The sequence below is a fragment of the Symphalangus syndactylus genome, chromosome 1 (genome assembly GCF_028878055.3).
Source record: "Symphalangus syndactylus isolate Jambi chromosome 1, NHGRI_mSymSyn1-v2.1_pri, whole genome shotgun sequence".
Classification (NCBI taxonomy): Eukaryota; Metazoa; Chordata; class Mammalia; order Primates; family Hylobatidae; genus Symphalangus; species Symphalangus syndactylus.
Genome location: NC_072423.2, coordinates 115,962,146 through 115,984,771, shown reverse-complemented (window position 1 = coordinate 115,984,771; position 22,626 = coordinate 115,962,146). Strand labels below are relative to the sequence as shown.

Sequence of the window (22,626 nt, the reverse complement as noted above, 5' to 3'; positions counted from 1 at the left end):
TGCACAGCTAAAACGGAACCTGCTGCTTTCTCCCCAAACTGTTCCCTCAATTCTCCCTTTCCTGGCCCATGGCATATCCATGTACCCTGTCACCTGGGGTAGAAATCCAGTAATCACCACCAATTCCTCTAATCCTCTTCCCCACATCCCATTCACTCCACCAGGTTAATTCTGCCTCAGACTGTGCCTTGAATCCCATGCTCTCCCCTCCACGCCACCATCATGCCTTAGTTCAGCCCATCATCATCTGCCCCAGATTATTAGAGCATCTCCCAGGTCTTCCTGCCTCTAGTCTCTCCCTCAAATCCTGCAACCCACTTCTATCCTTTCTCCCCACTAATTTCCAGAGTGAATTTTCTTTAATGGAAATCTGATCACATTATTCCCCTGGCCTAAAACCTTCACTGGCTCCCTAGGGACCATGGACCAGAGTCTGAGCTCCTGGGCAGGGCTCTTGAGGCTACCATATCTCAGCCCTGGACTACCAATCCAGTGCCACCTCCCTCCGTAAACAGTCCCTCCCTGTGGTCTATTTGGAGTTTCCCAAAGGCAACATTCTAAGTTTTCCTTTCTACCCTCAGGGGCTCCATTTAAGCACCAACCCAACCCTCACCTGCTCCAACTTGCCAGGCACCTCCTTGCTTCTAGCACCCAAATTAAAATGCACCCAGGGATCACCTTCTCGGTTACTTCCTCATGGCCCCAGGCCACACCCAAGGCAGAACCCATTACTTAGCCTTTGTGCTACCACAGCTTGTATGTATAGTATGGAACACATCATTTAATTACACACTCTCTCTCCTACGTGACAGGACATTCCTGGAAGACAAGACAACATCTGTCAACTTGTAGCTCAGCAAACTGCTTAGGGCCTGGCACGAAGAATGTATTCAATAAACTCAAGCTGAATAATGATACATTTATTGAGCATTTATAGGCTAGGCATAGTTCCAAATGCTTTGTGACAAAACTGTATTTTGTTAGTTACTTCTGACAACAAACCTATGAGGTAGAGATTGTGGTATTCCCCATTTTAAACATGAGGTAACAAAGGCAGGGAAGTCAAGCATCTTCCCAAGGTAACACAGCTAATAAGTGGCAGAAGTAGGGTTCTGGGCTGGGCGTGGTGGCTCACGCTTGTAATCCCAGCACTTTGGGAGGCCAAGGCGGGCAGATCACGAGGTCAGGAGATCAAGACCACGGTGAAACCCCGTCTCTACTAAAAAATACAAAAAATTAGCCAGGTGTGGTGGTGGGCGCGTGTAGTCCCAGCTACTTGGAGAGGCTGAGGCAGGAGAATGGCGTGAACCCGGGAAGCGGAGCTTGCAGTGAGCCGAGATTGCGCCACTGCACTCCAGCCTGGGCGACAGAGCGAGACTCCGTCTCAAAAAAAAAAAAAAAAAAAAAAAGAAGTAGGGTTCTGACCCAGGCAATCCAAGTCTAGAACCTATGCCACTATCAGAAGACAAACATATCATTACCAGGTATTTCTGTTAAGTGACTTGGAAAAGACTTTATTTTAATTGCCTGATGTCACAACATCATTCTACCACCAACAACTACCTCAGCACACTAGTATTAAGATTGAAACAGGCCTAGGATACTAAGGCTGTTTGAATAAGTATCTAGCATAATATGATAATATAAAAAGAAACAATGGAAAGTAGTGGAGACAGGTTCTAAAGAAATGCCAATAATTTCAAGGACTCAACATTCCATCCATTTCAAGCAACAAGAATGAAAACCTGCTTAAATTGTTGCAGGGCCGTGGGATCAAAGCTCGTGCACACCCACCAGTCTGGGCAGAAACTCCTTCTAACAGCTCTCCCAGGAGCATGGCAACCAACCCCAGGCCTGCATCACTGGCCATGTGTCTCCTCCACAGAAAAGTAAAAGGTAGCTAGTTGGTCCCCAAATGGGCTGCTTTCCTCTCTCTGGAGCCAGAAAGCTTTTCCTGTTGGGATTTGTAAGTTGCTCGGGGGCAGGGGTGAGAAGTTGCCTGGCATGAGGGAGAATGCAGCAAGATACTCCAATGGACCCTCAGGCAAGTCTCCTAACCTGATGCAGTGAATGTGCCAATACCTCTGGGCAAGATGGGCAAGGCCCTTCTCTGGCTGCATCCAGCACCTGGCCTGCTGTTCCTCTTCTATGTTCCCACAGGTCCAACATCATGCTGCCATGCTACCCTTCCAGGAAATACTTGCCACCTGGGCTCTGAATACAGCACATGCTCTGTAAGGCTGCTGAAAGAGACTCCAGAAGGGAATACCAATTGCACGTTTGAAGTGAGCCCCAATATTTCCACTCAATGACTTTTGGCAGCCGAAATGAAAATCAGTGGCTGGTAGTGGTCTGAGATAGTCATGGAGGTCTGTTTATAGCAAGGTGTTCACAGAGTGGGATTCAAGAGTGGTCGGGGTGGGGGAGCAGGCAGACAGACGAATTTTCTTTTCCTTAACAATGTGGTTAAATTGACTATAAATCCAGTCATGCACATCATGATGTTTCAGTCAATGACAAGTCCCTCAAGATTATAATACCATGTTTTTACTGTACCATTTCTATGTTTAGATATACAAATATTATCGTGTTACAGTTGCCCACAATATTCAGTACAGTAACACGTTGCATGGGTTTGTAGCCTAGGAACAAGAGGCTATTCAACACAGCGTAGGTGTGCAGTAGGCTGTACCATCTCGGTTTGTGTAAGTACAGTCTATGATGTTTGCACAATGGTCAAATTGCCTAACAACGCATTTCTCAGAACTTATCCCCATCAAGTGACAAGTGAGTGTATATTCCTCCTTTTCTCAAGTCTCAGATTTGAAATAATTTATGAAGTTAATAAACGATAAGATCCAAAAAAGGAGGGGCAAAAAAATGCTGATCATAAGGGTTTATACAATTACTGTGATTGTGTAACACTTGGCTTTGAGCTTCCTGGCAGCCGGGACAAAATGAAACAATCTACATCTGTCAGGTTTAAGCATCTTCTGGGAGACAGACATTGTCTCAGAAATAAAGAAGCCCCTCAGGATTCCTGAGGGAGCTCAGAGAATGAGGAATTTGGAAAAGAAAAGGTGGTGAAACCGAGAAATGAGGAAAAGAGAGAGAGGGGTAGTAAGATAAGGGTTTCTGAGTCCAGTTTGTCTTCAAGAGGCTGCCTCCTCAGGACACATGGAGCCATTCTAGACTTCTAAACGTCTAAGGTGTTTCCAGAACACAGAAAGCTCCTATGATTAAATTATGCAACCTCAGAGTGGGCAAGGAGAAGGAGGCAAGGTCAGGAGACCAAACATGAGCCTGACTTGTGCTCCTGCCCACACCCACGCCACCTCCAGGCCAGCGTGCCTGTCAAGTGAGGCGCCTGCCCTCCTCCTCTGTCCATTTGTCCTCCTCCCTCTGTTTAGAGAACTGTCCCTTTTGCCCTATTTCTCAAATGGCTGTCTCACTTCCAAGGGGACTGTTTACACATCTGTGAGTCATTTCCCACTTCCCTTTTCTTTTCAAGCTCTGTGTGGATCTATCTACTGCTACATTGGAGTAAATCACTGATAAATGGTCCAGAAGGCTATGGTGGTTGCAATTGTTCAGATGTTACACTTAGAATAATTATTTCAAAGCTGAAAGCGGTAAAGTAACTGCTTGAGGGAGACCATAAGGTTTTATATATATATATATATATTTTTTTTTAAACTAGTAATGATAACAAGCCAAAGTGATACACAATGCATACATTGCTTATAACCTTTGGATATAAACTGTTCTGAAAAAGTATGTGCAACATGAATTCTTGAGATATAAAACATAGTCCCATTAGGGAACTCCTTAGAACCCTGCAGCAACCACTTTCTAAAAAAAGACTCCTCTGCAGTATTAATAAGGAACCCCTAACTTACCTGCTTATCACCTGGGCTTCCAACTCTGCTCCTTGGAAACCCAGGGTGCCCCAACAGTGCCTTAGGAGCTCCCACTTCTGCAGCCCCACCTCTCTGTTTTGCATACTGGGTTTTGCATGAGATATCATGTGCTGAGGATGGGGAGAGGCAGGTGGTAGCATGAAGACCCTAAAATAGGGCACATCTATAGAACATGGTTTCAGTTGCTTCCCTTACTAATGGTATTTGACAAATTCTTCATTTTGGGGGCCAGTTTTCTTTGGGGCTACCAGCAAAATACACCTCTGGGAAGCTAACTGTTGTTTAGGATACAGTCTGTGCCTCTCACTGCTTTGGGATTGGAAGCTGGCAACACACTACAATGAGAATCACGCTCTCCTGTACCCACTGCAAGGGCCAGCTGGCCAAGGTCCCTGGAGAGGCTGTATGCTTCAATGCGGTGGGTAAAGAACCCATGTATGTGAGTACAGTGGGAATGCCAGGGCAGAAGCCTCCCCTCTCACTGCCCAACATCCAGTTCCCTGTTTTCACATGCCTTCCAGAAACCAATGACCTCCACACACACTCTCTCCAACCCTGATCCTCCATCAGCTCCAGACTGACTATCTACTGCCCATCTAGCATTTCTGCTTGCACATAATATAGTAGCAGTCTGACTAGAACATAAGCCTTGATTTCTCCTCCAAAATCAATAACGGGCACCAGTGCTCCCCAAGCTGCTCTAGCTAAGACTCTGGAAGGTACACTCTCCAATCTCTCTCCATTCTGTCAGTTCTGAACTGCATTCTCAGGCCTGGCCTAAGAGGGAAATGTGAGGGAAACATGGGAGCTCTAAAGCATTCGAATACCCAAGGCCCTGCCCCCAGACCAATTATAGTAGTCTCTGGGGGTGGGGCCCAGCCATCAGTACTTTTAAACAGCTCTCCAAGAGATGGTACAGGCAGCATTGAAAACTAGTAGCTTAAAACAGACTCCAAATCCAACAGCTTCTCTCTGTTTTCACTGCTCTCACTTTGGTCCGAGCCACCACCATGTCTTGCCTGGACCACTGCAATACCTCTAGTGCCCCTGCTTCTACTTGTAACACCTTGAACCTCCATTGCAAGCACAATGCAAATCAGATCACACTCTGTCTCTCTGAAGGCTGCCGGCTGCACTTAGAATAAAATCCAAAGTTCTCATGAGGCCTGCCAGGCCCTGCACAATCTGGCCTCTGAGGCCCTCTTCACCTCTTCCAACCACTCTTACCCCCACCTACCATGTTTTGATCACTCTGGTCCTAGTCCTGTTTCTCAGATGTGCTGAGCATGTTTCTGTCTCTGGGCCTTTGAATCTACTCTTTTCTCTACCCTTGGATCTTCGTTTGCCTGGCTTGTAGCTCCGTGTCATTCAGGTCAGCTCAAAAGGCACCACCTCAGAGATGCCTTCTTAGACCACCTTGATCTAAAGTAGTCCCCCTTTGCCCCAGAAAGTCAACAGCACATCATCCTGGTCACTTTGTCTTATTGTCTTTAAAGCACTTGCCACTTTCCAAATACCCTGTTCAATCATGTCCTTCCTACCTGACCCTGTCACTACAAAGTGAGCTTCACAAGGGCAGGAATTTGCATCTGTCTTGCTCATAGCTGTAGCCATTGCTCAGAAAGCAATCTCTCACAGAATGGGCACTCAGGAAACATGGCCATTCATTTTATTCCCACACCAGTGTCACTCCTCCTCACTACTGCCAGAGTGAGACTTGTAAAATGACAGTTTTGTTTAAGATGTGTTGAAAATCCTTAGGGGCCCTAAACTGCCCCTCATCATCCAACTCCTATCCTCCTCCTTAGGCACCTCACCCACATCACCAACCTAAATCCATTCTCTTCCTAAGTTCCCACCACTCCTCGTGCCTAGAGGAGCCATGCTCCTGCATTCCTATGTCTCTGTGCAAGCTGCTCCCTCTGCCTGCCTTCCTGTCCTCAATGTCCACTGCTTGGACAAGAGCTGGCTTGGGCATCGCTTCCTCCAAGCAGTCACCTCTATAGATTGATTAATCTCCCCACCCTTGTTCTCCCACAGCAATCCACATTTCTTTCTGTGGATTGAACCTTCATCACACAGGGTTACCGTCACCTGTCTTTTCTAGACAGAGGGCATCTTGAGGGTAAGAACAGTATCTGGGGCTTAGTAGACAGTAAACTATGAACTGAGCAAAGCAATGTTTTTTACTTCTATATCTCCAATAGCAATGGTATCATAAACATTTCTGAATAAATCCTTAACTTATTTTCAGCATGACCATATAGATGCTGCTGGGAAAACTCTTTCATATCCTTGTGTTTGGGGACACTTAGGATTATACCCATATACATGGCTTCCCTCAGGTGATGGCTGTCCCACATGCAGTGCTAAATACTAGGCCAACAGGCCCCTGCCTGCCGGTGTGTTTGGTCTCCCTGAGGCATGCACATGAACAGAGATGCTGTCTGGACCAGTGGCTGACGTGTAATTGAGTTGGGAAAGCTGCTTTCCTTTGGGATGGATTAATAATAATCCACCACCTGAACCGGCAGGAAATGGAGCCCTTTGAGACAAGAACTAGCTCAGGCCCATTATCATCATCACTATCATACTTTCCCTGGGGCTCACAGAGACAAAATCTGTATGACCGGTGTCACTGCTAGTAGCAGTGCTTTCCCTCTCTTAATTTAAACACACAGGTCCCACGTACTGAAACAAGCCACAGGAGGTCTTTATCAAATAATGTATTCTCTTGCTTTTCCCATACAAGAAAAGGAACAGAACAGAGGGTTTAATACCAGGGTGCACAAACATTCAATAGCCACGTGCGCAGCTTGGTATATTTAGCTAAGTCATTGAGCAGAACACTACTGCTTTACCCACAGATATTCACCAAGAGGCACTTGCTGCGGCCTGAAACAGGCTTGTCCAGCTTTTCAGGAAAAGATGCACCTCGCCCAAGCAAAGTGAAGGCCATTTCCGTGCAGGTTCCTGGAATTGGATGTGGCTTTAATTTCAAGTCCACCTAGCTCCACCACTGTCTCCACTGGGAAGCCCCATCCTGACCCAACCCTCCAGCATGCTTTCTGCTCTGATCATCTGGCCCCAGTCTTCAAGGTTATCTGTGTCTTTTTAACCAGAGGCCAGGTTTCCCCTAGACCAAACCCCTCCCACAGCAGGCCCAATGAATGTATATATCCATGTACTTATAGTATCATTTAACCAAGACAGATAGGCTGTGGTAAAAGTGTTGACCCCTCTTCCCTAGCCAGAACTCCAAAGAACTCTGAACAAGGCAGAGATCTACTTCCTCACCCTCCCCTGGCCCTACTATCCTCCAAATCCCCAAGGTCCAGGGGGAACATGCAGGCTGTGGCCATGCCAGGGCCAGAGGGGGAGAATGTGGGCTGGTCAAAACAAGCCCAGACATACTCACGGGGTCCGTCAGCATGGCCCGGCAGTGGGAGGCCAGGGCCAAGAAGGCCAGCAGGTTGAACACAGTTCCGTTGATGATGCTATAGACGTAGTCTCGAGATGGAATCAGCATGACAAAGAGGACCACAAACTCCGCATAGAGGACCAGAAACCAAGTAACAATGGCACAGGCGATGCCACAGCCGTCACGGATAAACCACATGGTTCCCACAGGACCAGGGTAGGGGGGTGGGACACACTTCTCCGGCTGGAGGTATTCTGGTTTCCGCTCAATGTCTCGGAAGTGGTGGGTGGGGATAAGCATCATAAGCTATTCTGTCCATACTGGCATCTGAAAGAGAGAGGAAAGAATCCAGAAACTTGGAGGTTTGACAAAATTACTCCCAAAGTGAGTTGTGATTACCTATCTGCATCCCCTACGTGCAAAGCCACCTAATCACCTTGTTCATTTAAAACATGAGTTCTCTTCCCTGATTCTGAGAGTCAATTTAGCCTTCTTGAAACAGGGGCTTCACATGACAGATAATAAAAAGGGAGCCTCTAAAGGGTAAATGCCTTGCCCAAGGTCAGCCACAGCAGAAGCAGGCAACACAGCCTGCCAATTTACGTTTTTTTTTGAGACCAGGTGGGGTCTCACTCTGTCACTCAGGCTGGAGTGCAATGGCACCACCTTAGGTCAATGCAGCCTCGACCTCCCACCTCGGGCTCAAGCAATCCTCCCACTTCAACCTCCCAAGTACCTAGAACTACAGGCATGCACCACCACACCTGGCTAATTTTTATATTTTTTTGTAGACATGGGGTTTCACCATGTTGCCTAGGCTGATCTCAAACTCCTGAGCTCAAGTTATCCACCCACCTAGGCCTACCAAAGTGCTGGGATTACAGGCGTGAGCCACGGCACCCAGCCCAGCCTGGCAATTTAGAGGTGGCACTAGAACCTAGGTCTCCTTGGTCATTAGAGATCTACTGGGTAGACAATGCCTCAATAGATATGTTCAAATTTTGACCTAAAAGGCAAGGAGAGGCAGAGAGAAGGGGAGAGAGTTCAAAGATGTTTTCCTACCACCTGGCTGAGGGGTGCTTCATGTGCCTTTGTTTCCTCACCTGTGAAAACACCTACATTCCAGCCCTGGCCACCTCCTCCCAGGATTGCTGGTATGAAGGTTGAGGGAACTGGTGGAGGAGCTTATGATGAATGATACAGATCATAACACTCTGTACACCTCACAGGTTATGGGAGGAAATGTGTTTCTCTAGCAAACACATCCATTCCTTCAGAAACAAGTGCTGAGCAAAGCACCCTTTCTCTCTAGAAGCTGCAATTCAAGTCTCTGGAGACAGCAACGAAATAACCAAGAATCAGTGACTAATATCTATCCACAGCATGTGCTGCAAGTCACAGAAAGCATAGATTTCCCTTCTCTTCTTCTTTGTCTTATTCTCTTTGGCCTGTTGCATCACCAACCAGGTTTCTCAGTTAGAAACTGTGATGGCTCAAGCTCCCCACCAGATGTAAGTGCCATGGAAAACCCACCCATAGCGCAGGCTACAACACAGGCAAGAAATATCTCTGTCTTTTGAGAACTCAACTACACATCAGAAGAAATCACTCAAAAGCAGCACTGGCCATGTGTGCTTCCTGAAGACTATGGCTCTGACGGGCAAAGGCAGGCTTTCGGTATTGTTATGAACAGTAAGGACATGTCCAAAAAGCTAGGAGGGCAGACCAGTAACCACTATTCAAAATGACAGACATTCTAGAGTAGAAAGTTGCACAGACTAATAATGAAGAATAAGGACAGGGCCACTCCTCCCAAGATGGCAGAGAACTAACGGCTGAAAGGCAGCTAAATGTGCTATTACGTATTTGCCCAAAGGAATATCGACTCAACAAATACAGTCGCTATCACTGTGTTAGGGAACAAGAAGTCATGACACATAGAGACAGAATAACCATCTCGGCCGGGCGCAGTGGCTCACGCCTGTAATCCCAGCACTTCGGGAGGCCAAGGCAGGTGGATCATGAGGTCAGGAGATTGAGACCATCCTGGCTAACACGGTGAAACCCCATCTCTACTGAAAATACAAAAAATTAGCTGGGCGTGGTGGTGGGCACCTGTAGTCCCAGCTACTCGGGAGGCTGAGGCAGGAGAATGGCGTGAACCCAGGAGGCGGAGCTTGCAGTGAGCTGAGATCGCGCCACTGCACTCCAGCCTGGGCGACAGTGGGAGACTCTGTCTTAAAATAAATAAATAACCATTTCAAGTAGAGTAAAAGTCTTGGTTCCTGGTGGTCCATCAACCAAAATTTTCTAACAGAGCAATCCTGTACTCTCCAGAGGACAGTGGCAATGCAGTCCTGCCAGAGACAACTTAAATGCATTAAAAGATGCAGGCCCACCTTCTGAAGCACCAAACAGGACAGTAGAAGATCAGAGATCAGGGATGTCTGGGACCTGACCTGCGCCCAGCAAATTCTAAAATTACAAACTCTGTTCAAGGAAAACCAAAGAAAAGAAAAGCTGATATCGCACAATGATTCAAAAGCTGATTGAAGCTCTACATTTTGACAACCTCCAGTTGCAAGCATTCTTTTGGTTTTTCCTACTGCCATACAGATTTATATTTATATCACCTGTGTTCTCACAATTACTATTTAAGCTCAAAAACAATGTTTTGTTGGACCACAGCCATGTCATTCGATTATAAATTGTCTCTGGCTGCTTTTGTATTACAATGGCAAGAGTTGAATAGCTGTAATCCACAAGCCCTAGACATTTACTTTCTGGCTCTTTATAGAAAAGTTTGCTGATGCCTGGTTCCAAGCAGTTGTTGGCTATCAAATAAATAACAGATCCTGCTTCCCTGGCAGAACAGCTTGGTGTGATAGAGATCGTCAGTTACAACTCACTGTCCCATCCACATCTATGACGGCAAAACCTCTTGTCATCTGCAGCCTGCGGGCCACTTCCCCATAACCTGTATACTCTATCAAACTGTTCTTTATCATAAACGGTATGGTTTTCATAAATGGATGATCACTGAAAATAAATTTTAGAGCAATTCTCCTTAGATACTTCCAGTGATTAAATTATATTCAGAGAATATTCAGAGTGGTTGCATTCTAGCCTTTGACAATTCCTCATTCTTGATTGTATTTATGACAATGATTTGATTAAACAAGAGTTATGTTCCATGTGCACGGTTTTGTTGAGGAATAAGCCCTTCCACACAAGTAACTTCCCAGATAAATGTGACTTGTTTCCAAGCAGAAACACACTTTAACTATTTGGATGGTTAAGATGGAAATCTTAAAACAGAAAGGGAGAGAGGGAAGGAAGGAAGGAAGGGAGGGAGGGAGGGAGGGGAGGGGTATTATAGCTGTTTGTGCCTTAAGCACAATAATCAACCATTTCTTCTGGAATGATTTATTTAGAGTTATTACCAGGAACATCACCTACTAGAGTGTGTTAGGTAATGATGTCCTCAGGGCTACTGAAATTCACTGGGTCTCGGCTTCACATCAACTGGCTTGCTCAGACTGTTATAATTGCCATTCTGGCATCTCTGTATATGATCCTTTGTCTTCCTCCTCCATTCCTGCCTATTCATTTCTGTGTCTACGGTCACCAATCATCCCTACATATCCTCTATTTACTACTGTTAATTGACTGTGGGCAAGAAAAGCAAATAAACTAAGTCTTGTTAGATTTATTTGCAAAAGGGTAGTCATTTTGGGTAATAGGCCTTCGGGGAACAACTGCTAAGCTCTTCACCATATAGTCCTTGAGGGGAGGAGGCCCTCCCTTATTAGCCCAGTGGCTGGCACAGAGTAGCCACTTAATACATGTGTTGATTAAATGAATGCATGAGCTTTGTGATCCCAGGCCCACCTCTTAGAGGCACTGTCTGCTTACTTTCAGGACTGTGACCATATTCTGCACGGTGGAGAGCGTGTCAAGTAGGACCATGAGGTAAGCGGACTGTCTCTTACTCAAGTAACCAGAATGTTCTATCCTCAAACAATGTGGGACCAAAGAGTGTACAGAGGAGCTCCGTTTTCCCATGACCCTCACTGGTGAGCAAGAACCTGTGATCTAGGAAAGGACCAAGCCAAAGGTGTACCTGGTAGGGCCAGACACCAGGTCCTGACCTGAAGGGCACATTCTACACTTAGAGTTTCAAAATATCCCAATTGAAACCAAGAAAGGCATACTGCTATAAAAAGGTTGCTTAACGCTCAGACCTCCCAAAAGCAACAAAAGTAGCTTTCAAGAAAGGATTTGTTCCTTAAATTAGCCAACTGAAAATCTGAGAAATATGGCAAAAAAAAAAGAAAACCCTACCGTGAAACAAACTGTATATGTCCCTTTATCCTGCCCCTAACAAAAACAAAAAAGGCAAATATGGACCCCCTTTTCCTTTTCTATTTTGAATTAGGGAAACTCCAATCCTTAGGGTTGAGCAGTAGACCTTTGCCAAGGACCCACCTCCCTACAAGTGTCCTTACTTCCAGGGAGCTGGGCAGAACTGGTTGCTCAGGCTTCTGGGACAGGGCCCGGAAGATGGGCCCTAAACCCCAAACCACCCCTGCCAGCACATACTCTCAGAGGGGCAGCCTCCTCTAGTTCCCCCTCCCTGTCTCCTTTACCCCAGCCCCTTGCCCTATTTGCTCTCTAAAAACTCCTCTTTATTCAGTTCAACTCAAAAAGACATTCATGGAGCAGCCACTAAATGCAAGGAGCTGTGCAGGGGGCTCACACATGAGGGATGATGTGGACAATAATGTGTGTGTGCTGCCCTGCTCAGGCCCTGCCAGTTCCCTCCCCCAGCTCACAACCTAATAACACTAGTCTTATTTGCTTTTTTTCTACTAACCTGCAAGTCTCACTTTATTTAGCTCTGTAGCCTAGTGTTTGGTATATGTGCTCAAATCAATAGTTCCTGAGTGGTCACATACATCAAGCAGACACACCCACAATAATGCCAACACATAGGTGACTAATGAATACTACAAAAAAGGGACAAATAGTACCAGAAAAACCCGAACACCAAAAGCAACAAAAACCCCAACAACCATAAGTGAAATAAAGAGACTTTTTCATGGCAAGGACTTCTGAAGCGGTGGGCTCTGAGCAGAGCCTGGAGCCAAGTGAAGCACACTGCTTACAAAAAGGCAAGGGGGCCCTGTCTGGGAAGTGAGGAGCGCCTGTGCCCAGCGGCCACCCCGTCTAGGAAGTGAGGAGCGCCTCTGCCCGGCCGCCACATCGTCCAGGAAGTGAGGAGCGCCTCTGCCCGGCTGCCCTGTCTGGGAAGTGAGGAGTGCCTCTGCCCGGCTGCCTCATCTGGGATGTGAGGAGCGTCTCTGCCCGGCCACCCCATCTGGGAAGTGAGGAGCGCCTCTGCCCGGCCGCCCCGTCTGGGATGTGAGGAGTGCCTATGCCCGGCCGCCACCCCGACTGGGAAGTGAGGAGCGCCTCTGCCTGGCCGCTGTGCAACCTTCCAAGTGTGAAGTGACAGCCTTCGTTGCAGAATGAATGAAGACAGTGGCACTGATTATATAACACCTTGGCAGCTATCTCAAATCGTTGATGGTGGAGGTATTGGAATTATAGAAGAAAGCAAACACACAAATTTGACTAAAGGTGATTTTGTGACTTCTTTCCATTGGCCCTGGCAAACCAAGGTTATTCTGGATGGAAATAGCCTTGAAAAGGTGATATATATATGAACGTATCTGATTTTTTTTCCCCGTATAATTCTTACTTTGTGCACTTGATATTCAGTTGTGTTTGTAATCACGGAAAAATAAAAGCATATATTTTCTTTAAAAAAAAAAAAGCAAACAAACAACAACAACAACAACCTTTGTGGGATTATAGTATGTTTTTATATTTTATTTAAATTGGCTTATTTATTTAGAGACAGAATTTCTGGGCTCAAGTGACCTCCTGCCTCAGCCTACCAAGTCACTAGGACTACAGGTATGTACCACCACACTCAGCTAATTTTTCAAACATTTTAATTTTTTAAATTTTTGTGGAGACAGAGTCTCACTATGTTGCCCGGCTGGTCTTGACCTCCTGGCCTCAAGCAATTTGTCTGCTTTGATCTCCCAAACTGATGGGACTATAAGTTCGAGCCACTGTGCGCTCACTTGACATACTTATTTGAATTGAAGTATTTAATAGTATTTTGTTGGTGTTTGGAAATTTGAATTTTCAAAATAATTACATTTTCCTTTAAGGTGTGGCAGAATGTGTCTTGGCTCTTGGGCTTGAGAAGATGAGTCAGGCAAGCCTTGGAATAAAAGTGAGTGTTATTCTGGCATAGTTACTAAATGAGCTAATATAACCCAAAAGTTGAAAGGTGATACTTATATGTATACGTAGATCTTGGTATTTTAGAATAGTGAAGAATCTTAGAGATAATTTTGTTCAAACTGTTTATTTTACCAATGATGAAACTGGTGTTCAAAGATATGAGATTATTGAATTTGAAGTTGATGTATCTATTTAATTTGAAAGCCATTCATTTATTCATTTTTTTGATAAATGAATTACATTCAATAAATGAAATTCTTCCAACAACAACAAAAAAAAGGCAAGGGGGGCTGGGTGGGCCTGGCAGGAAAATTGGTGGTACTAGTGGGGAAGGGGAGGGGCAGGATGACCAGGGCTGTGTGCATGTCTGTGGACACATGCAGGCTTTGTAGGAAAGAGAGGAGGTGATTGGAGATGAGGCTTTATAGGTAGGAGAAAGCTGTGTTTTAGAAAGCCTCTAAATTTCATAATGAGATGGGATTTCATCCTGAAAGGTACTGGTGAGCCATACAGTTTCTAAGGAAAGTTGTGCAGGAATAGTACTCATGCTGTGGCAAGGCCACTCTAGAAGTGACAGGCAAGACAGATGAGAGGTCTGAGTCCAGAGGCCAACAAGTCCAGGGAGGTATGAGGGCAACAGGTCTGAGTCTCATTTTGGTGGTATTAGGTTTTCCGTTCCTCTAAGTGGCTAATAGTTTTCCAAGGAAGATCTAGAACAATGATCATTTTGTAATTTGAATTATAGTAATCTATATTGAAGTTTTTTGGCTAAGGGTTTTATAGCATTAAAAAGAGTTAGCGCCTCCATATATTAGTATTCTATGTTCAAGGTAATTATTCTTTTCACCTGATAGAAGGGTTCACTGAAGCCCAGAAAGGCAAAGGAACTAAGCCTGGGGAGGGGTGGGGGTAAGGAAGTCACAGGAGAAACGGATCCACAGGCCCAGAGGTGTTCTGGAGCTCCCTAGTGCCAGCAATCCTGATAAGATGTGGTGTCAAAATGATGATCTGAGCTCTGTGGGGGGCAGTGTGTGGGAAGTCAAAGAAAATCAGCTAGTATTCCTTCACAGAGTTCTAGAAACCAAAACCAAGAAATGCCAGAAATTAGTGCTATTCTAAAAGCAACAACAAAAACTGCTTCTGGTCCAGAGAATTGCCTCCAGATCCATATATGACACACGTGCTTCATTATACCTAATCATAAGTGTGCTCTTCCACTAACTCACACTGACAGACACAAATATATTCAGTGAAGTGGAGTCGGGGCTCCATGAGCCCCAGGGACTGGGTTGCTGGGTCAGCCTTGAGGTACACCACTTATACCTGAATCCCCATGCTGTCTCTCCATGGTAGGCAGCTCAAAGGGTTTGAACATGGTGGTGCTAATGCCAAGCTCTCAGGCCCCATCCCACTGTGGCACTTCATCGGGTTGGCCAGGATGAACTGGCCTGGCCAAGTGTTGACTGCTAGTGATGGGCAGAATCCGGCTACATCATTTGCTGAGTGAGGGGCAAATCCCTACAAATCTTTATCATGTGGCAAAAAAACCCAAAACAAAACCCTGACCCATAGTCCATGCTTTATGGACAGGGTCAAAGCATGATTGTCACATCAAACATAAAAGTTCTCTATTGAATGTATAGAGTCCCAAAATGCCACTGTTCTCAGTCCAGCAAGTGTCCCAAGGACCCCCATCCTCTCAGATTGCCAACAAGTCCTGTTCGCCTGCTTTCATAAGACAAGATCCTACACTAAAGTCATGGAGTAGTTCAGCCAGATCTAAAACCAAATCTTTGGAAGCACCTCAAAGTACTTTGTGAGGATTACTTTTCTAAAACACCACATCCACCCACATTCTCACATCCACATGAACATTCATGCACTCGTGAACAGCATACATCTTGAGATGGTATAAAGTAGCATCAACAAAGGGCAATTAACAGGCTCAACCATTGGAGCCTGTATGAAATAGTTATATACAGACTGGTTTAACAAACTCGAAATCAGGTGCAATGATCTCCCCTTGGCTTAGAGATAAGGATTATCTATATACTTAAAACAAAAATTGAGGGATTAAACTTTCTGGCTCCCTACAAGTAGGAACTATAAAATTGAAACTCAATTTCACCAGCTTCTTAGCAGATGTCATGAACATCAGCAAAATAGTAGAAATTCTAAAACAGGATGCTTTTGGCTTAAGCCAAAATTTGTTTCAAGTAAATATGTGACATTTTAATAAATCTAGTTTTACGCTAGACTGCTGTTGAGGGCTGGTCTGGTATCCTCTTGAACTTGTCCTAAACACTGAATTCCCACCTAAACTAATTCTTACCGCAGTTAAATAGTTCAGTCTACCCTTAAACAATCACTTAAAATGTCCACTGAAAGAGGGTAGCATCTTTTCTGATATGTCTATAACTCTCAGCTGAAATTTACTCTAATCAAGATAACATTAACCTTCTATGGTTTAAATCGTACAGTCTTAACAACGTGGTGTTTGTTTCTTTTAGAACTTCTCACATTTTAGAGTGATAGTCTTAAAGTATTCACAAGCCAGCCCTGCAACCTCAAAGATCAAATAGATGATCTTTGCCTTAGAAGCTTTAGAAACAAAACTGGTCAAGTAGAAAATCAATTCACCTGCACTACAATTACCTTAATTTGTGTAAGGATCCAAAAGGATTGTAAATTTTATGCCCACTTTTTAGATGAGTCTCAGAAAAACAAAGAATGAACCATGAATCACTATGTTTGAAATATTTCATTAAAAAACAGGATGAGTCACTAAACTTTTTCAAAAAGGTAAGGGTGTGGTATGAAGCCTAACAGAAGAAAGGTGCCTTATCTTCTGCAGCACACCCTGCTATCCAAGGAAAGTGTCCAGACAGGCAGAGCGAGCTGGCCTGTTTTATAAGATCTTTACTACCAACAAGTCTATACTGTTTCTCTCTCTACAGCAGGGGTTGTCTCCCTCTGCCTGCCTTTTGTCTCTGTCATACTCAGCCTTCAACAAAAAACAAACGGAAAAAAAAAAAGTAAAATATTGTACCTCCAAGCCAAATCTTACACATATTTCAGTTCATTGAGGAAACCAGGAATTGGTCAGTAAACTGAAATTTCCTTCTTGCCTCATGACTGACCACCTTTTTACAAAACCCATTCATGCACACACTGAGACTCCTACCAATGTCTTTCATTTCAGAAAACAGTCTGGGATTTGGATAGCTCATGGAGGCTGACAGCTCCTCTACTTACTATAACTATTTTATTACAATTGGCTATTTTACCAACTCCTGGCTTTACTAATCTACTAAAAAAATATACACCTGAACCAGGTGGAGTGGTTCACATCTGCAATCCCAACCCTTTGGGAGGCTGAGGCAAGAGGATCACTGGAGCCCCGGAGTTAGAGACCAGCCTGGCCAACATAGTGAGACCTTGTTTTTATAAATTTTTTTTTAATTGGGGAAAAAAAAGACACACCCATGTATAGTGTGATATAATAAATGTTACAAACATTGGAGATCTGTAGACGACACCACTCATTTGGGTAACACAGTCTATTTCCCTTTTCATGGGCGTCGTTTATACATTGCAACGAACAGAAAAATTGAGACAAGTTTAAAACAAGACCACTTGTAAGAGTAACTGGTTAAAAAATAATCAGAATTTTAGAGCTGGGAGAAATATTAAAGACCATGTGGTGGATTTTGGTCAAATTTTCCTGTTTTACAAATGTGAAAATTTAAGTCCTTTTGACATTTTGTCGAAAACTTATGTTTTAGGCAAACCATGCAGTACTGGCTACAGCAATGCAGATGGGCATCAGCATTAACTGAATGCCTATTATGCTTCAGGACTACACAAAGCAGCTCATTTTAATTCTTACAGCAACCCAGCATGGCAGCTTTTATTCGCCATTGCAGAAATGGAAAAAGTAAGGCTCAGAGGGGTTGGGGAATATTCCCAAGGTCGCATGGAGTGAGGTGGTGGTGCAGCCAGGATTCAAAATGGCTCTGCTTGCCGTCACAGACTGCACTTTTTGGCATAGCACATGGATTTTTTTTTTTTCACCCAAAGTTGGAGTGAGAGAAATGCACAAGCAGGAAATAGGAGTTGTACTTCCTGCTCCCTTACACACATTTGAGGGACCTGAGGAGAAGTTACTTCAACTTAGCTTTAGCATCTTCCTCTCTAAAGTGAGGGGGATGGACTAGGATCTCTAATCTCTGACTCTTTAAAACAAAAAAAAAAAAAACAAAAAACACTCAAGAAAGGCACTCTAAGCACACTTTCCTTTCACTAGCTTCTGGGCACCCACAATACCTATTCTTTAAAAAAAAACAAAAAACAAAAAACCAAGCCTGGGCATGGTGGCTCCTGCCTGTAAAGACACTTTGGGAGACCCACACAGACAGATGGCTTGAGCCCAGGAGTTCGAGACTAGCCTGGGCAATATAGCGAGACCTCATCTCTACAAAAATCTTAAACAATTAGCCGAGCATGACGGTGTGTGCTTATAGTCCCAGCTACTTGGGAAGCTGAGATGGGAGGATCGCCTGAGCCCAGAAGGTTGAGGCTGCAGTGAGATAAGATTGCACCACTGCACTCCAGCTTGGGTGACAGAGTGTGACCCTGTCAAACAAACAAACAAATGAATAAATAAAAATTGAGCATTCCTTCTACTATGAGCCCCTTCTGGCACCTGTCTCATTAATGGAGCATGACACTCATTGGGTTACCTCACAGACTTGGGCCCTCAAAAACATAGCTGTTTGTAAAGAGGCTGTGAGAACTACCCGCCCTGCTTCCAAATTGTGGTCCACTCTGTTTTACAGATGAGTAAGGAGGTGAAGCTCAAGGAGTCAGTGGGTCTTCACAGAGAGGTGGCTAACTTGTTTTCTAGGTCTAATGGATGGTAACTACTACAATCTGTTTAATTGCTACGCTGCCATCTCCCTGCATTAACTCCTCCTTGAAGGAAGTTTGTAAGCCAGCAGGAGCATCTTCATAAAGGCAACAATAAATGACTGCTCCAGCTACCCAATGAACACTTGCCGATGACGGTGATGCTCTTATAGTTTGTGAACCCCTTTGTAATCCAGTGCACGATCTCATTTGACAATGAACTGCCTTCTGGACTCTGTGAGGGTAGGCTCCAGTTTTGCTTGATTGTTGCCAAAGTGTGGGATATGCTGAATGTAGGGTGGGGCCCTGATTCTTTCCTGACCCTTACTTAAGGTGTCACCCCTGCCTCCATCCGGGCACTGGGCTGCTTGCTACACATGCCTCTTCCTGCTTGATTCTCACATCTACTCTATTTTGCAGGTATAAATGCCCACTTCCCCAACCCGCTTTTAGAAACGAGAAAACTGAAGCATGCCTACATTCATACTTCCAGGAAGTGGTGGAGACAGGATATATTCCCAAAGTCTGCTCTTGCCCCAGGGCCTGCTTTTCACTACTTACTATTAACAATTAAATTTTGTCTAACAACTAGAAAATAAAAGGGGGAGGAGTATTGATGTTTCCATCAGTGACCTTGGGTTACTTACGGTTTGGCTATCTTGTCCACACATGGTTATGCAGAGGTGGCATTATCAGGTGGGCTGCATGCAGTGGTGCTCACAGGCCACAAGCCTGAACATAAGCATTTTGGGCTCTAAGGTGGAGCCCTGGCTGAATATCAGCCAACATTTAGAATACTGTCCTGCCCTAACCTAGGAGGCAGGAAGGCCATGAAGCCTCAGCCAGAAGAGTCACCCTAGGATTGAATCCCTAAAATCTGCTTTGGCTGGGAAATACTTCCTGTGGTGCCAAGTAACAGATGCTGCTTTCTGTGAGAAAAAGCGCCTCCCCCTACGCTAGGCAGAGACCAATCAGCAAAGGTTTCCACCTGAGGATGTTGAGAATGGCACCTGGGCCCACATTGTGTCATGTGCAGCCACACAGCCACCGTGACATCACTTAGGCTAGGCCAGAGCTTGGGTGTTTTTAGGACTAAAAGCAAAAGTGCTTAGAGAAATCCGAAAGACTAGCTAGGGAAGGGAGAGAACCAGTTATTGCAACTGTACTAGGTACTAGGGCTCAAAAAGGGGAGCCATTTGACTTTCAGGAATCTGCTGGTATCACTTATTCCAGGCACTGTAAATGGCAATGCAAGGGCAGAGCCCCGGGAGGAACCTGGGACCACAGAAAGAAGGCTGTAATGGGCTGTGAGAAAGAGAACACAGCCCCTGCTTACCTGCTGAGGGGCTCTCCAGCCATTCACTAGAGGGCTTTGGAAATAGATGGGAGGCTAGTGCTAAAGGGAATGAAGACTGAGCTTGGAATCAAGAGGCCAGAGTTTACTCCCAATCCTGCCACTTGCTAGCCTCACAATCTGAGGCAAGACAGTTACCATTCTGGGCCTCAGTTTCCTCATTTGATAAAACAAAGGGGAAGATCACGCTGATTGCTAGCGGCCCTTGCAGGGCTGAGATTCTATGAGTCCTCTGTTCTCAGGGGCAAATTCAACGTTTTCTTTGTTAGTATCTTGGATTTTACATTTTTTTACCAAAAGCTTCCCTTAACCTCTTTTCCTGATTTGCTAATATTCAAAAAGAAGCCCACTAGTAACTATTTCTCTTAGCAATTTCCTGAGCATGTTTAGTTTTTTCAATCAAGTACAGCACAAAATTACGACTTCCTTTTGTTCATTTAATTTTTTTTCAGAGTGGAAAAAGCACTAGCAAAATATATCAAGTATAACAAAGTGGTAAATGAAAGAAGTCTTAAAAACCCCAAGTTAAACATGGCCATTTTTCAATATTCAAATATTTGCATATCCAGGATCCATTCTGAGTTTTAAAACCTGGCAAGATACTCACTTGAGGGCAAAATGAGACTTAGGTTAACCGACTTGTTCAAAGTCATAAATCAAGTTAATAGCATAGCCCAAATCTTTGGACTAAGATGCCCGGAAGTCCTTCCACCATAGATTGTTATCTTCCTAACCAACCTGTCTTTCTAGATTCTCTGCTGCTATTTCTTGGTTTAGAAATATACACTTCACATACTGAAGACTTTACTGCAACAGGACTGCGGCCAGAACTGTACTTGTCCCATTAGGCTCACCTTGCTAAGGTAAGAAAGTGATCTCATCCAAAGGCATTCCATCTCCACTGACCTTGAATAGGAAATACATATTCATATCTCACCAAGAGTTCAAGCACCAAGTCAATACATACTGGGAAGGCTATGGTTTGGAGGAGACAATGAAATGATGACATTTCCCATGCATTCCAAATGTATTAGGATGTATGACTGAATTAAGTGGGACATGCACCTGGAGCCTTCTCACCTTCACGGTTGAAAGCCATGAATGAACTGGCCATTTGTCTCTGGAAATCTGCTTCCGAGGAGGAAGGCAAATGATTTTTTAAAATGCGAAACAGGAAGGAACTAAAGGCAGCAATGGCATGAGCCTCATTTTTTCCCCTAGCGGGTCAATATTGCGACATCACCCCTCCACTTCTACTTGAGAGACTTTGTTACTTTCCATGGCTATCAGGGTGTGTGTGTTTAAATATTTCTACATTTGGTAATCAGGATCTGTGACCCCCTTTTCTCAAATATGCCCTAATGAGACATAGGAAACATGCTATCACTCTCCCAAAATGAAACACACATGAAGACCGTATAACTTTTCCTCTAATTAAGAGTAAGCTTTACCTATGTATTACTAGCAATTTTTCTATCACTGTAATCCCAAGTTATAATGTCTAGAAGACAGATGAAGACCTGCTGACCAGACTATGACAGTATTCTTTACAGATATTCTTCATTTCTATCATTATTTTATTACTCATTTTATTATTTTTTAGTGATGGGGTCTATGTTGCCCAGGCTGGACTCAAACTCCGGGGCTTAAGGGATCCTCCTACCTCATTCTTTTAAGACAAGGTACAGGCAGGACAAATGCAAAGTGTTTAAAGGAAACAGATCTATAGGGAAAACAGTAACTCACTTTGTACATTTCGAAGGTGTTGGGCTAATGGTGAAAATGCAAAGGAAAAGGCCTAAAACGTGGCCATGTCTGCTTAGGACTGGGAACAGAAGGTTTCCTACTGGGCTTTTAAGAGCTCTCTGCGGCTGGGCATGGTGGCTCATGCCCATAATCACAGCACTTTGGGAGGCCGAGGCAGGCAGATCTCTTGAGGCCAGGAGTTCGAGACCAGCCTGACCAACATGGCCAAACCCAGTCTCTACCAAAAATACAAAAATTAGCCGGGATTACACTTGTAATCCCAGCTACTCGGGAGGCTGAGGCACAAGAATCTCTTGAACCTAGGAGGCGGAGGTTGCGGTGAGCAGAGATCGTGCCACCACCGCACTCCAGCCTAGACAACAGAGCGAGACTCTGTCTCCAAAAAAGCTCTCTGCAACATCAGCACCACAGACTCGGCATTGCCCTGAAGCTCTTTTGTAACTGGCTTTTATTGGTTTAATTAACCAAGGCTGGGTGGGACAGAGTTACTCCATCTCTGTAATGTTATTGTTGCCAGCTTGTGGCTAGCAGCAGCTCTTTACGTTTTGTATTTGATACCTGGCCTGCACAATTAGCACCTTATTATAGGCTGGCCTCTCTTCTAATTGCCACATGTCTCAATTGAGCACTTTATTTTATTGTCTTGTTCATGCAGTAGTTCGAGGTCCTGGGCTCCCCCACTATAATAAATTCTAAACTACTTTTAGGCAGCTGCTGTGTTTTGAGTTTATCTCTTTATGCCCATAAGAACACTAGGGACTCACAGGCATGCAAACACACTGTCTGAAGGGTTTCTAGATATCTGAGTATGGCATACGGTTGGAATCTGGGTCTCCATGCATGCTACTCAACCCTAGTATCAGATCTATCAGCCATCTTTGCCATTGAGGGCTCTCTCCTTAGCTACTTGGAGTTAAGCTCTATTCTGCTCATAT

The 22,626-nt window shown here is 44.6% G+C and overlaps 1 protein-coding gene across 6 annotated transcripts in view; it reads right to left on the bottom strand.

The window, feature by feature from the left end:
- Positions 1 to 22,626, bottom strand: part of ZDHHC3 (zinc finger DHHC-type palmitoyltransferase 3) — a 61,178-nt gene that overhangs the window by 35,355 nt on the left and 3,197 nt on the right. For 3 of the 6 annotated variants that reach the window (XM_055280316.2, XM_055280326.2, XM_055280334.2), the window contains exons 2-3: positions 7,335 to 7,668; positions 6,796 to 6,893 (exon numbers count right to left, since the gene is read on the bottom strand). In XM_055280316.2, coding sequence (XP_055136291.1) covers positions 6,796 to 6,893; positions 7,335 to 7,644 — 408 coding nt within the window. In that variant the 5' untranslated portion in view covers positions 7,645 to 7,668. The remainder of the gene's footprint in view (positions 1 to 6,795; positions 6,894 to 7,334; positions 7,669 to 22,626) is intronic. The other 3 variants (XM_055280355.2, XM_055280344.2, XM_063611003.1) reach the window with 1 other exon arrangement.